The 14987-nt window shown below is 38.8% G+C and overlaps 1 protein-coding gene across 2 annotated transcripts; it reads right to left on the minus strand.

Moving 5' to 3' along the window:
* Nucleotides 1-4088: 4088 nt before the first annotated feature.
* Nucleotides 4089-6403, minus strand: klf17 (Kruppel like factor 17). 2 transcript variants are annotated; one of them, XM_023965362.2, is made up of 3 exons: nucleotides 6132-6403; nucleotides 4957-6043; nucleotides 4089-4852 (listed from the first exon to the last, which is right to left on the minus strand). In XM_023965362.2, exons 1-3 carry the CDS (start codon nucleotides 6186-6188, stop codon nucleotides 4677-4679), a joined length of 1320 nt encoding a protein of 439 aa, XP_023821130.1. In that variant the 5' UTR covers nucleotides 6189-6403; the 3' UTR covers nucleotides 4089-4676. The 2 variants fall into 2 exon arrangements, with proteins under 2 accessions (XP_023821130.1, XP_020566347.2); XM_020710688.3 differs by having other exon boundaries at nucleotides 4957-6040; nucleotides 6132-6286.
* Between the last annotated feature and the right edge of the window lie 8584 nt (nucleotides 6404-14987).

The raw sequence follows: 14987 nt of genomic DNA on the forward strand, positions 1-14987 counted from the left end.
AGATCAATTTGACTCTTTATTGAGTATTTATACGTACAGTTTCTTAATTTTGCTTTTGTAGGAATAGTTGAGTTAGTAACACTGAGGTATTTGGACTAGTATTTGATGAACAAATAACAGTTCTAGTCAACAATATCACATCTGCTACATATAACTGTTTTTGCTTTTTAATACACAAATGAAATCCAATGAAACAATATACATGGTCAGCACTCTGGCCTCACACAGCCAGAAGGCCTTGCTTTGTGTGTTCTCTAAATGCTTGTGTGGGTTTTCTGCAGGAACTCTGACTCCATAGGTTCAGTGGTGACTCTAAATTGTTCCTAAATGTACATGTTTGTGAGCATATATGTACATGTGTGTGCCCTGCAACCTGTTATGGGTGTACCACATCTTTGCCCAACAATGGCAGGAAAGGCTCCAGCAGCCTCATGACCTCAAATGGATGGATGATGGATGGATGGATGGATGGATGGATGGATGGATGGATGATGGATGGATGGATGGATGGATGGATGGATGGATGGATGGATGGATGGATGGATGGATGGATGGATGGATGGATGGATGGATGGATGGATGGATGGATGGATGGATGGATGGATGGATGATGGATGGATGGAAATCCATATTTGCGTTGTCATTTTCCGTACAACAACTTACTTCTGCAACACAATCATTGATCCACACAAAGCAAATTCAATATAATTAATCCACACTGGACTGAAATGCTGCTGAAAATCAAATGTGTTGTATTTTGCACCAATATTAGTTTCCATGGGAACATAAATACTGTATAGATTCCCTGCAAAATTCATCTGCATTAAATCTTCAGTATTGTTTTCATCCTGTACTGCATTTTCTTTTTTCATGGACTTAAAAACAAGTTTCAAATATTTACTAAGTAAAAAAAAGGCTGTTTATGAAGAAATAAAGAAAATTTCAATCTAACTTTTTAAGACACACACAGGAATGCTAAATATCTACCTTATTGGTTTGCACAGAGGTCAAAGGTGATCCCACGTGACATCTATATACTGTTTACACGGATCAGCAACAAGTTTCATCTTTTACTTTTTGATTAATATCCTGCAATTTGCTCACAGAAGAGGAAAATATCAAGTTGAATTTTTCTCCTATCAGATACACGGGTTTAAATCTTTAAAACATTCCTCTAAGATCAAGTTTGTACTTTCTAAACTGAGGACTACGAATGCCGTTTTCCCAAGAAATGCAATATTAAATAGTATATGATCAATGCTACGAGTAATCGTGCAATCCTTGCAGTCTCTGGCTGTAGAACCACACAGGGGACCAAAAAAAATATCAATAACTTTAAAAATACCCTCTGCAAATCAATTTTCTGTGCGTGTAGCTGTGAGGCCAAATGCAGTCCTGGTCTACATAACAGCACATCAATACACACTGAGGACTCCAATACACTGACTTATAAGGACTTCTGTCCTTTTTCCAGCAGCAGCATGCTGTCTTTTGTCAAATTTGGTGAAGAATCAGCATTAGAAATTTTAGAAACGCGTTAATACTGACATAATTCTGTGAGACATCTGAAAATGTTACACAGATTTCAGGACCCATAATGTATTTACTAACCGCTGCTTTGCTGCAGGAGATGATTAAAATAAATGCTTGCTCCAAAACTTTAAATACATGGTGATTAAAACTAGAATATTGTTTTTTTTCATAAAACTAATAAAAACACAGTCAATTTGCTTTTAAATTTAAAAACAAAGTAAAAGTGAAAAGAATTTAAATACAAGAATATTAAATTCTGACACGATAGTTGAAGTCCAAACCTGGAACTCACAGGGTAGATAGTTTTTGAAGCAACACTGACATCTAGTGGAAAAAGTAGGAATGACAGGAAGGTGCCTTGATTAAAAAAAAAAAAGATGAATCAGGAGAGACCGCAACTTAAAAAGTAATACTTTTTTATTTAGTTACCAAAAACCTTGTTTTTTTTTACAAACGGAGAACTGTTCTCTCAAATTAAGAATTTATGTTCACAAATTAGAATTTTGTGTCCACAACTTAGTAGGCTATTTTGTCCACTCAAATTAGTATTTTGTAGCTGTCAATGATTTTATTTCTTTTGTGTGTGCAAATTAGTATTTTGTGCACAAACATTGAATCTTAATTACCCCTTCCAACTACTAATTTCTGTCCACAATTGGTAAAAGAAAATGCTCATTTCTGTGCCAATTAAATGTTGGCCACAAAGTACACATTTGTGCCTACAAAATGCTAATTTGTGTCCATGAAATATTAATATATGCACACAAAATTCCAATCTGTGTCCACAGAATACTTATTTATGCGCACAAACTGCTCATTTCTGCACACAAAATAGTCATTATCCTGCACAAAATGCCAATTTGTACGCATTTCATGTCCATGCCCATGTACATTAGTATTATATTGTGTGTGTATTTTTTATTACATTAAAGGTTAATAGTGTTTTTGCTTCGCATGAGTCTGCACAAAACACCAAATATTTAATCTAGAATTGATCTAAATTGTTTGGCTCCTTAGGTATCCTGTAAAAATCTGAAAAGAATGCTACGACAACATTCCCACAGTTCTGTCAATAGATGGCGCTAGAGAACAAAATGACAGAAATACAAGCAGGGGTCGCTACGTGACTTCTTCAGTGTCCTCACAGATGTGTGTGTTGACTCAATGCAGCCTTCAGATCCGCCTTAAAGATCAGACATGATACCAGTATAATTTGCTCAATTTTTAAAAGCGACTACAAAACAAACAGAAACAGAGAAGCGGAGATCACAGGAGAAAGTGTGTCCTTAACTCAGCCATTATTTGTTCATGCAGCAGCAGAATACACAGTTTTATCCGGATATTTTATAAGTAAAGGCTACAGATGAACATGTTCCAATAGGAAGAACTTATTGTACATCTGCTCGGCCTTTCCTCTTCTGTCCCGGTTCATATCCTAGATAATTTAGGAATTCATGTGTGTGTGTGTGTGTGTGTGTTGGAAAAGATGGACAAACTCTTCAATTTGCCCTCCTTACTGCTCTCTCTGTGGATTTGTCGCTGCTTTTAATGAAAGAATAAAAAGTATTTCCATCGTATCAAGTGATGCACACATGATGGCTGACATCTGACCTGATGTGAGCATCATTCACTCTGAAGCTGTGATCAAGACAAAAACGGATTCAACATCAGATCATACACTTACTTTGTTTTACCAGACCAAAGTCCAGTTTTTGTGACTGGTAAGCACTTTGTGTTTTGTTAATAAGGATTTGATTTGATAATTGTTCTATAATACACTACACTTCCAAGCACAGTGGGTCTGAAAATGAATCCGTTTGAATGTTTTCTATCAGTTTTTATTGTGTGTGGCTGTTTTCTTTCACTAAACTCTACAGTCATTTTTAAGAAGTTTTGCGTTTCTGATATAAAATTCCACATTTTTCCCAGTTTAAAGATTTTTTTTTTCTTTTCCGTGTAATCTCATGTTTTCTGAACAACTTTTCCAATGGTTTATTTTTTCTTTTGGTTCTGCACATTTGCGCTTATCCCCTTTTTCTTTTTTTCTAGGTCATCTAAGTCTTGTTTTGTGCTTAGGTTCAGCTCAATAGCCTTGTGTTAGACTGTCTGTCCTCAGACTTGAAGATTGTGGGTTCAAATCCAGGCTGACTCTAAAATTGGGACCCAAAGATTTCCTGCTTGACACCCTGCATTTGGGGGGGGGTTAAACCACCAAATGATTCCTGAGCACGGCAGCTCAATGCCCCCTCAAGGGATGGGTAGAATACAGAGAACAAATAGGACTCTAACTTATAATGTTTTGGTTTATTCATCTTCAGTAAATAAAACATCAATCATAGTTTTCACTTTACCCACATTTCAGATTTTTTGTCTTTCTTGACCCCTTTTATCTACATTTTTTTATGTATATGCTGAGTTGGAAACCTATGGGGCGGAACCTTAAAAACAAAATTGAGCACCACAAATGACAAGAAGAAAAAAACCTTAATATGTCTATGGGTGTAAAAATGTGGAAGATTTGGGAGAAATACTGAGCAACAATGAACCAACACAGGTTATAAAATGAAAAATTACTTTTATTTTTGAGCCCTTGAGCAATTATGACATCATCGCATGAAGAAAACTGTACACATTGGCTTACAATCCATATTCAAGTAACACATTAAAACCACATTTCTTGAAAAGGGAACATAATTGTTATAACCTGTAAAAGATCTGGTCTGTCCACATTGTGTTGCAGGTTTTTAAGTTATTCATTGGCAATTTAAGATGTAAACTGTAGAAAAATACATTTCTGTTTTATACAGCAGTCTGGGTCCTGCCCACAGTGAGCAAACAAGCGGTCTGGTTAAGGCACACAGCAATCAATAACTTATTAAGAAAAAGGTGAGAACATATCTTAAATATTGAACGACTATAACTTAGTGTTCATATGCACAGAAATATACAAAAAAACAATGAGGAGCTTTTCTCTGTTGAGTTTTAGGCACTTTTGGAAAAATCCAGCGTTTCCCCCTGAAATACACCAATTTTCTTTTTTCTAGTGCTTAAGGCATCTAAGGGAATGCGTCGTTACATCCACAATCCAGTGTCCAGAGCTCTTCAAAGATGCTGTCCGTGAACCCGCGTGTGCTTGGGAGGCCTCACATGTGCCTCTTCATGTGCAGAGCCAAGTGGTCAGAGCGGGAGAAGGCGCGCTCGCACAGGTGACACTGGAAGGGTCTGTGTCCGGTGTGCTTCCTGAAGTGACGCGTCAGCTCGTCGGATCTGGCAAACTTCCAGCCGCAGCCCTCCCAGTTACAGTGGTATGGCTTTTCACCTGTAGGTAAAAACGCACGTGCTGAGTTTATTTAAAAAAAACACAAAAAGAACAGCAACCAAAACAAGTACAAACATCACACTGGTTTGGGGGAATGGTCTCACCTGTGTGCGTCCTCATGTGCGCCTTGAGATGAGAACTCTTTGTGTATGTTTTCCCGCATCCAGGGAACTCGCAGTTGTGCGTGGCGGCGCGTTTTCTGGTCCACGACCTGCGGCCTCGCTTCTGCTTGACGCACCCCTCGTCGTGCGCATAAAGCTCCATCAAGGATGGGGAGGAGGGAGGGGTGAGGATCATCCCCTGCATAGCCATGGAATGGTGGTTTTCGTGCATTGGCTGTCCGTGCACGGTGTACTGTCCTTGGAACTGTGACAAACCTCGGTACTGTGCGGGGTATGGCGCGTTGAGATACTGGCTTGGCTGATGGGCACTGTGGAGGGTGGAGTTGATTGGCGCTAAGTGGCAGTCTGTGCGTCTGTGAAGAGCGGGCTGCTGGGGGGGGAGGCCTCCGAACCCCTGCAGCGCACCTGGAGCCGCAGCCTGGTGGTGCGTAAAAGCCGCTGGGTGCGCAGAGCGCATTTGGTGTTTGTCGTACACCTGCTCTAAGTAGCTCCCCCCACCCGCAGCTACCATGCATGACTGAACCCCAGGCTCGGTTTTAATTTTGTATCCAAGTTGGGAAGGAGATGCCGCCACCTGTGGAGGAATGGGAGCTCTGTTTAAGGCGCGCAGCTCGGTGTACTCGCGCCCGTCGCGCGTCTCTCCACCAGCCTTATCCTGTGAGCTCTCGCTGCTGTAGGCGATCATTTCAGGCGACAGGAGCTCAGCCATCAGGCTGCAGACGGGGTTGGAGTCGGTGAAGTTCACAGAGCTGCAATAGTCCTGCGTGGGCAGACGAGGGGAAGGACGATCGCTGCAGTCTGGCAGGGAGCTGCCGCTGCAGCTCTCCGGAGACTCGGGCAGGGAATACGCGCTCTGGAGCTGCTGCGCCGGAGAAAGCCTCCCGGTCTCCCTGCTGCTGCCCACAGTGTTTGATAGGATGAACTCAAGGTCCAGGAACTTGCCCAGCTCGTCTTCCTCTCTGGGGGGTAAAGCAGGAGACTGCACGATGCTAAATTCCACCTCGATGCAGGGGTTGTCCGCGCAAACTGCTGCGGCGTTCCAACTCCGGCACTCCTCCAACTGGAACTGCTTCGAGAGCGCACGGGAAAACATCACTTTAGACACCAAGTCAACAACAACTTTACAGAAATTTGAGAGAATCAACCCGGCAACTTACATTATCCATTGCTTTTAGGGTGGGAAACGCCGTCAAAGGAGCTTCAGTCGCAGCCATGACGACTGTCTACAAAAACACAAACACTGAAACTCTGCCGCAGCTCCGTGTCAAAAAACCGGCGGTTGCAGGATTCAGGATGTGTGCGTAAAAGGCTCCTGTCACTTCTTTTATTTCTCCTTTCGGGGGGTGTGGCTTAAACCTCCCCCCTCCTCCCCACACACACAGGTACACTTGCACGCCTTCCATTCTGAATGACGCCTGAGGCAGGTGAGCTAAAAGTACAAAAACAACAATTAAAACCAGCCGAACATACTTCAACTGTCAACAAACATAAGAAGAAATGTACTTTTTTTTGTAAGAGAACTCTTAATTTTGTCACATTTTGAAGACATATATTAAATAAATTCATTAAATAAAAGGGAAAAAAATACATTGAAGCAGAGAAATGAAAACCTATATTTTTCACACGATTTTTACAAAAGTGAGGAATTTGTTATTTTTTTCATGTGAAAATCCAAACATCTTTTTAAAGGTTTATTAATGAAAGATGTTAAAACCTCGGAAGAATAATGAATAGAACATGTAAATCCAAGTAGAACATGAACTGTGTGTGATTATTGGGCTGTTTATATGCAATTCATTATTGATTTGTGCATCAGTGACGTAATTTTAACGTGATATATGCGCCGTATACGCAATATAAAAGTTATACATCTGTGATACATGCGGGAAAGGTCCAGTAGACATAGGTGGAAGGGTCGTGGAAAGCATCAAATTAGCATCATCTGTGGAAAATGCACAAAATGTAACTAGTGGCTGTGTGTTGCGGCCTCAAGAAAGGAGTGACCCCCACCCCCACCTCAATAACCTTCTCTCAGGTATTTTTTTCCTCTCTCTCTAGACATTGACTACTATCAATGCAGAATTCCATAGAAGTTTCATCCCTTTTTACATAGCAGCTAAAATGCATGAAGAAAACCCTCTGACTCTCTCCAGAGGACCATCGAGACGAGCTGCTAATCCGGGAGGAAACAAAGGACCACATGTATCCGAATGAGCAGCCCAACATAAAAGCAGAAAAACACCTGGGAACAGACTTTCAGTGCAAACTAGTATGTGCAGAGTGACAGCCAAAATCCCAAGCCTCCTAACTACAAATGTTTAGATTTTGAGTTTTGACATTGAACGGTGAGATCAAGTATCATTTCACTGTCTAATGAATTTGTGAGGAAATTCTGCCCTTTTTTGTGACATGAAGGGCACAAAACAAAAACCTCCTATCAGCATTGACTGGAATATTTGAAACATTTTTCTTGTTTCCTGATAGAACGATTTTTTATTATAGGAGGTTTTTGTATTTTTCCTATTTATATATAACATAACAATGTTTTTATCCACCTATTAACAAAACAGCAAAATATGAATCCTCAAATCCTCTTTTTAAACCAAGTTTCCAATTTTATTATCCTTCCAACAACAAAAAGAAATGCCATTGAGTTGGTGCATACATTTTATATCATTGTAACAATTCCTGTATTTATATTTGAAATTCTGAATTCTAAACGTCAGGGGTGTCTACATTGCTTGCAAATAGGGTCAGATTTATTACCATTTTTTTTTACCAATTTATTACCATTAAATGTAGATGAACTATTTACTACAGTGGCAGGCTTTTCATTTATTCACATAGAAAACAAATACATCTAAATACGTTTTTTTAAATCAAAATTAAAAAAATTCACATTGTTCAGTTAGCTTGTTGTACTTATTAGCATGTCCTGTCTGCTGGTCCTTCTTAAAATATATTTCCCTGAAAACTGTCACTGTTTTTTGGCATATGAAGCAGACTTTCATTCATTTTTTTAAATCCAATTTTGTCCCTTTTTTGTGATGTTGGAGCCTATCCAGGCCACTTGTGCGGAAAGGCAGGGGACATCCTGGACAAGTTCACACTTTAGGACAATTTAGAATCGCCAATGAACCTATGAAGCATGTATTTAACCTGGGAGAGGAAGCCGGAGTCCCCAGAGAAAACCCAAGCATGCACAAGAAGAACATGCAAACTCCACACAGAAAGGTCCCCCATTGATGATTCTGTTTCAGCCCCCCTGCCCAGCCAGAACCTGAACTGGGGGCCCTTTTCGCTGCTAACCACTGCGCCACCGTGCAGGCAGGCAGACATTTGTTTCATATTTCACAAAAAGAAATATACCACTTTGTCCCAGAAGCAGTGGTGCTCAACGCGATAGAAAGTGTCACTGAAGTGTCACATGACAGATTTACGACGGCTAAGCCAACAACCCCGTTTCAAGAAAGTGTTTCTAAATGTGTTTTTAGAAAAAATGATTGATTCTATGAAAGGAGCCTGCAGGCCGGTGAAAGTTTGAACGTGGGCCACATTTGGCCAAGGGCTGCACTTTGGACATGCCATCAAAAATGTGTAAACTTTTGTATTCAATTATTGAGAATTAAAAAAAAAAAAAAAAGCTATTGATTCTTTTTAAACAACATTGTAACATTTTGGTATCTCATTAAACTATTTACTTTTGGTGTGTAAATACCCCAAGGTGAGACAAAGCCAAAACAAACTCATGTGAGTGTGTGTTACCCCCCCTTAGCTCCACTCTTCTCTGCCCCTGCAGAGGCTGTGAAGTGCAGCAGCAGCCGGCAGCTCCCAGCTTTTATACGCTGTTATTTTTGACCCGCTGTGCTTACGCAAAACAAATTCCGGTTCAGACTACGGGCCAAGTGGAAATGGACTCAGTTTCCTGAGGAAAAACTTCACACTTGCATCCTGTACTTTCACTCTGCACTCAGCTCCAGACACGTGTGGCATCACAACCAACCTGTATGTGGGCATAAAGTAGCTTTCAGAGGAGAAGAGACACATTGAGATCATAGAAAAAGCCAAACATTCAACATTTATAAACCTAACATTAACCGCTCGGAAATGAAATTCTGTCATCCCAAAGATTTTATCAGATGAAAAAAAGGGTAGCTGGCCAAGAATAGAAAGACAGCCTGGGATAAATAATTGCCTTGGGCTCAGATTTCTCTTTTGTATCTCTCTGTTCTGGAACAGGAGGAAGTCTTCCAGCTAAAGTGTTTTCTAAACACAATTACTCAAGATTACAGTTGAGCCGACAGACAGAGAAACCAAAGCGTCTCGGCCTCACACTGAAACGTTAGCTTAGCAAACACAACAGGCTGTTTTATCTGAAACTGTTTTTTTTTTTTTGCTCTGGAGGATGAGGCTCGTTCTGTTTCAACTGTTTTACCATTCAGCTAAAACAACAAGAGGAAAAATCTGCTCCAGTTCATTATTTTTTGATGAATCGGTTGAGCTACAAAAACAACTTCAAAACTAAAATGACCATCATAGGCCAAGTTATTTAAAAAAAAAAGTAGATATCAGTGTGTTTTGTGTGTGAACATAAAGATTATTGGCCAAAAACTCCTACAAAGCAAAACCTTTATAAGGAGATTAGTATAGATAGGCTGTTTCAATCCAAAAGCTGTTAACTTTTAGTAAAGTGCAGCTCAAGTAGATTAAACAAGAAATAAAATACATAAATAAACATCTTACTCACTATAAAGCACATTATAACATAAAGAAAATTAATTTCTTTTTAAAAAAATGACAGTGCGCCAATAATCCCCAGGACTTTTCTGGCTGTACCGTGATCCAGGTGAAGACTTGATTCTGATTGGCTGCTGGGTGTGGATGAAAAAGTAAAAAAGAACGGTGATGAAGTACACATAAGAGCTCACATAGCAGCTAATGCTACTAACGCGGCTAACTTGTAGCTTATCAAAAGTTCTGGAATGACTGTAAACACAGTTAATAAAGTCAAAGTCTGAGCGATGTACAGATTTATTATTATTATTATTTCAGACTCTTTTGTCTCACTTAGTGCAAAAAATGAAAAATTGAAAATGGAACATTCTTTGTCGTGTGCCTTTATTGGACTATAGAGCGGAAAAGTTGGTTCGAAAAACTAGCATGCACACACGCTGAGCAAACCAAATTCTAAACTATAGGGAAACCAAACAACAAAGGAAAGAAGTGGAACAACAAATTGAGAGCTGAATGAGTTCAGACGGAAACAAGTTGGATTCGTTTTATGTGAATTTGTTTACAACACATTTTAAAAGGCTTGCTATATTTAGCGATAACACAAGACCCTGTTGCCCTTACTTCTACCAAAATGATTCAAATATTTTAGCTGATATAATCAGCTGTAGCTGGTTTGACATAATTTTGCCGAGCCCCACCAATCACAGCTTGTTCTTCTTGTGAAACTCGAGTTAATTCAAACTCACTGCTTTTACACGGAGAAGTCTTTGTCTGATTAAGAAAAGCAAAGCCAACCAAACACTAGCTGTGCTCACTTGCCAGGGGCAAACCACTTAGTCGAATTTGGGGAGACTCACACAAGAAACACAAACACCAACAGCAATTATTCTCCATCACCCACAAAGAGAGGGGGAAACCCAGCGGTTATCTTAGATAAATATGCTGCCGTGCATGACATGAAAAAGCCACACAGCGATTTGAGACAGAGAATGGAGAGAGCATGACTACAACAAGGAAAGCGGCTAGTTACCTTCCAGGAAGACATCAACAGGAAGAGAGGAAATAGGAATAGACTAAGCAGAATCATGGGAAAAAAGCCATGCAGCCCTCTGATCTTAATGTCAGGAAGGGTCTGACATGTATGGCAAGATGAGCGTGCAAAATACAAAAAAAACTACATAAAAATTATAACGAAAAAACTGTTTTTACTTATAATGGTTGTGCCGTTTTCTAAGTAATTCTGCACTGCCCATCTTGACAAGAAATGTACATTTCTATTCTCATATTGCTTATGTGGTTAACTAAGGATTAGAGAGAGAAAAAAAAGTTGCCGGGAGGTTTCTTCATACTAAAGAACACAAAAGTGTGAAATGGCTTAAACTCACGATGGCTAAATAGTTAAGTGGATTTTCAGCATCAGTGAGGCAGAAAGCTGTCAGCCTAATGAGATTATGGCGTCAGACTCTGAATTGCAGACTTCTGTACATAATCAGAACCAAAGTATTAAAACATGTCAGAAAATAAATCAGAAACTGCCCCTGAAACATGCTTGAAGAACTTTTTTTCATTGGTTCACTTTGAAAACAGTTGATATGTTCTCTAAACTTGATTATATGAATATAAAAATGCCCACCTGTTTATAGGCTGTGTCACGCAGCCACTATGTACATTTTGTGCCCATTGCACGGATAAAAATTGGTCATACGTGAGAAAAGTTGTGGTCTTTAGGGTGAATTGTCACAGATGTATCACAAAAATCACAGAAGAACAAATTAACCACGCAAAGAACACATAAATCTACATAGAAAGTCAATCATGTGTGATTATTACATTGTTTATATGCATTTCATTAGTGATTTAATGAAATTATGTAATTTGAACGTGATATGTGTGCCGTATACATAAAAGTCATACATGGATAGTACATGTGTAAAAAGTCCGTTAGACATACGTGGCACGGTCGTGGAAAGCCACAAATTTGCGTTTGCATTGCAAAAATCACACACAGTTGTGTAGGATTTACATAATAATTGCGTATAAACTACGTAAAATATGCAGTAAACTGCGTAATTCTTAACCGATCACAAATTTTGAACAGTTCAAAACCAAATTCACGTCAAAACCCGTCGGCCGAAACCCTCGACAGACATCTGCGCACTCTGAAGAACGCAAGAGACTCTTAAGAATGACGTATATCACACATTTATCACAAAAGACAAAAATTTCATTTGTGGAAAATGCACAAAATGCAAGTAGTGGCTGTGCGTCACGGCCTTAAAGACTTTGGGTTTGAAACAACCGAAATGCAGCCTAGCAGTTGTTATTCACCATAGACTTGTAATCTCTAATCTAAGCCCTTAATTTAAGTGTTTCTTGGAAGAACCAGTCGAACTACCTCCAATCTCAGTTTCAGCTTTCTTGTAATGGCCATTGAAAGTCTGCATCCACACCAAGTACTTAGTCAGTACCTTAAGGGCTGTTTACCTGTTTGACCCGTTTTGCCTTTTTATTGTCTCTGTCCATACAAGATTTTAACAAAGCACTGTAACTGTGAAACTTGAACTCTGACCCTCATTGGCCAGAATTTACATTTTTACTAGTCAATAACAATTCAAATTCAAGTAAAAAAAAATAAAAAAAAGTAAAGAAAATTGTGAACTAAAAGCATGTATGTTTTTTAAAAGATATGCTGATAGTCCAACTGCACTTATACTCATTTCTGTTTTTGCTGACCGGGGACCAACACATTGGCTTCAAAACTGAAAGACATGCACAAACAAAAACAATATTCAAATTCAACGTTATTTATAGAGCACGTTTCCTGCCACAGAACAGTTCAAAGTGCTTTACATAAAGTAAATAATTAAAATAGTAGTAAAAATAGCATTCATAACAAAACACTTGTACACATACCACAAGAACAAACAGGAAAAAACTGTTACTAAAATCATATTAAAACGTGATGAAATGTAACATCCCCTCATAACTTGTGACAACAGCACATCAAATCCTCTCTGCTTAGTCCAAATCTAACAGACTTGTGACAGAAACGGATATAAAATTTGCCTACAGCACACGCCTAGTTACATGTTACATGGCCTATCATTGACATGTGATCACCGAATCCCTCCCAGGCTTTCCTGTCCATCCCATTTGCCTATTTTTCAAAAAAGTTTGGATCACAGGATCCGAGAAAATGGCTTAAGATCAGCATAGAAAAAAACCCATTTAGAAATAGAAACATGAACAGTAATTTTTTAGAGCCACACAAAAACTCTATAATATATTCACATTTTTTTATTTCAGGTAAATACATCATGTATTCTTCTTTTTATTTTGCTACTGCTTACAGATGCATATCTGCCACCTTGGTGAGTCTTGTTGCAAAATGCTAAAGTTGTGCAAATCACTTGAATCTTGCTCCAGACTTTTTCTTTCACAGCTCCATTCCCATACGTCAAAGGTTTGCTGTGATAGAATTCTAGCCAAGCACAAACCACATTTATGAAATTCTCCTCAACGATCAATTTTCAAAAGGTTGGGACTTCTGTGAATTACAAAGGACGCCATCCAAAAATCCCTACCAAATCTGAATCCCTGACTGGTTAAAGTTTGACGTGGTGTAACTTTGCAATGTGCGTTCAGTGGCGGCGCATTTTGTAGGTAGAGCCCCATAACATAGAAAGTTTCTATGAGCCCGTCATAGAAACATGCGTAGCGACGCATTAATTCGAGAATTTTGAGTGCAGAAGCCCAAAATGTGCATTTACGCATGTTACATATACTTTTCCTTGGAAGGGATCGCTTGAACATGTGTCGCCACGTGTGTAGCTTTGGACCAGGGGGACCTTTAGACCCCAAACCATTTCATCTGACCCGCCAGTCTAAATGAATTCTATTGATAATCCTTATTAATATTTCATTTTTCCAGTAATGCTTGACCTCTGTTTAGGTGCAGAAAGTTATTCTGCATTCATGTGGTGTTGGACGATTTTGTGGCTTTGCTGATGTTGGTGTGGGTTTTTGGAGTCTGAGAGTCATTTTTACAATCATTCCAACACCACATAAACACAGCATTTCCTTAAGTCTGCATTTTTCCCTGTGGGACATCAACCCATTTGCGCAATACGCTCTAAAATGAGAAAAAAGTCACATTTTAAAAATTTAATTCAAACAAGTTCTGTTTTTAAAATACATATTTACATTATAATCAAAATTAAAGCATGTCTTTGTCCAGGTTTCATGTTTTTTCTCTCTCTTATGAGGTGGATTTCCAAAACACGCCATGCATCTGCTCCTAGTCCGGCCCTTCTGACAAATTGTAGGACCCTCTGTGGCGCACAAGTCGAAAAGTTTGTCCGCCCCTGCTATTGACTCATAATCTTGTAAAAAATTCTATTTTATTCTATTCTCCAGGCATCTAAGTAAAAAAATTTCAAGCATCATTCAACAGTCAAAAAATGTGTACAAAGTGACAACATGGTATAGGGTTGCTATGTGCTTTAGCCTCTACATATGTAATGTTTGAAGGAGGAATCCTTCTGCTTTTAGACAAGCAGTGATAGCAGATCATTTACTTTAGCTGTCCCACTTAACTCACCTTTCAGTGGCTAAGCTGTTACTTCCCTGATACTTTAGTTTCGCATGTAACAAAGAGTGGAGGATCATAATCATTGCTGTGCTATTGTATGAAGCAAAAGTAAAACCTGTTGTTTTGGTTGCTATTGAGCAGATAAGGGGATTCTGCACGTGTTTCAAGTTACACAGAACTGGACTTGCTCTTCAAGTATTTGTGATACCACATCTAGTCACATTTATTTTTAATTACTTTTGTTTGATAAAACCAAAATTCTCAACTAAAAAATGAATGAATGAATGAATCAACACGGGTCAACAATGGAATGAAATGCTTCTGATGGAAAGAGATGATTTACTCGCCAGAAAGGTCAGGAGGTGAAGAAAAATGCCAAAGAAGGAAAAAAGGAATTATAGTAAAATATAAAAAAAATGATATAGTGGAGTATAAGTTTTCAAGGTGCATGTAAAATCAAGTACAAAAACCTCAGATCAAATACAAAAACAAACAAAATATATAGATGTACAGAGGTACATTCATACACAGTATGAATTAATTAATAACTTTATTATCATTGCTCACCATACAACAAAATTGAGAGCAGTGCAGTCCTCTTCTTTTGCATTTATAAATAAAAATAAAATACAATAAATTAAACCAAATAAAGAAATCAGACACACACATTCATCCTCTTGACCTCCAG

This window comes from Oryzias latipes, chromosome 17, assembly GCF_053564925.1.
Source record: "Oryzias latipes strain Hd-rR chromosome 17, Olatipes_Hd-rR_3.1".
Taxonomy (NCBI): Eukaryota; Metazoa; Chordata; class Actinopteri; order Beloniformes; family Adrianichthyidae; genus Oryzias; species Oryzias latipes.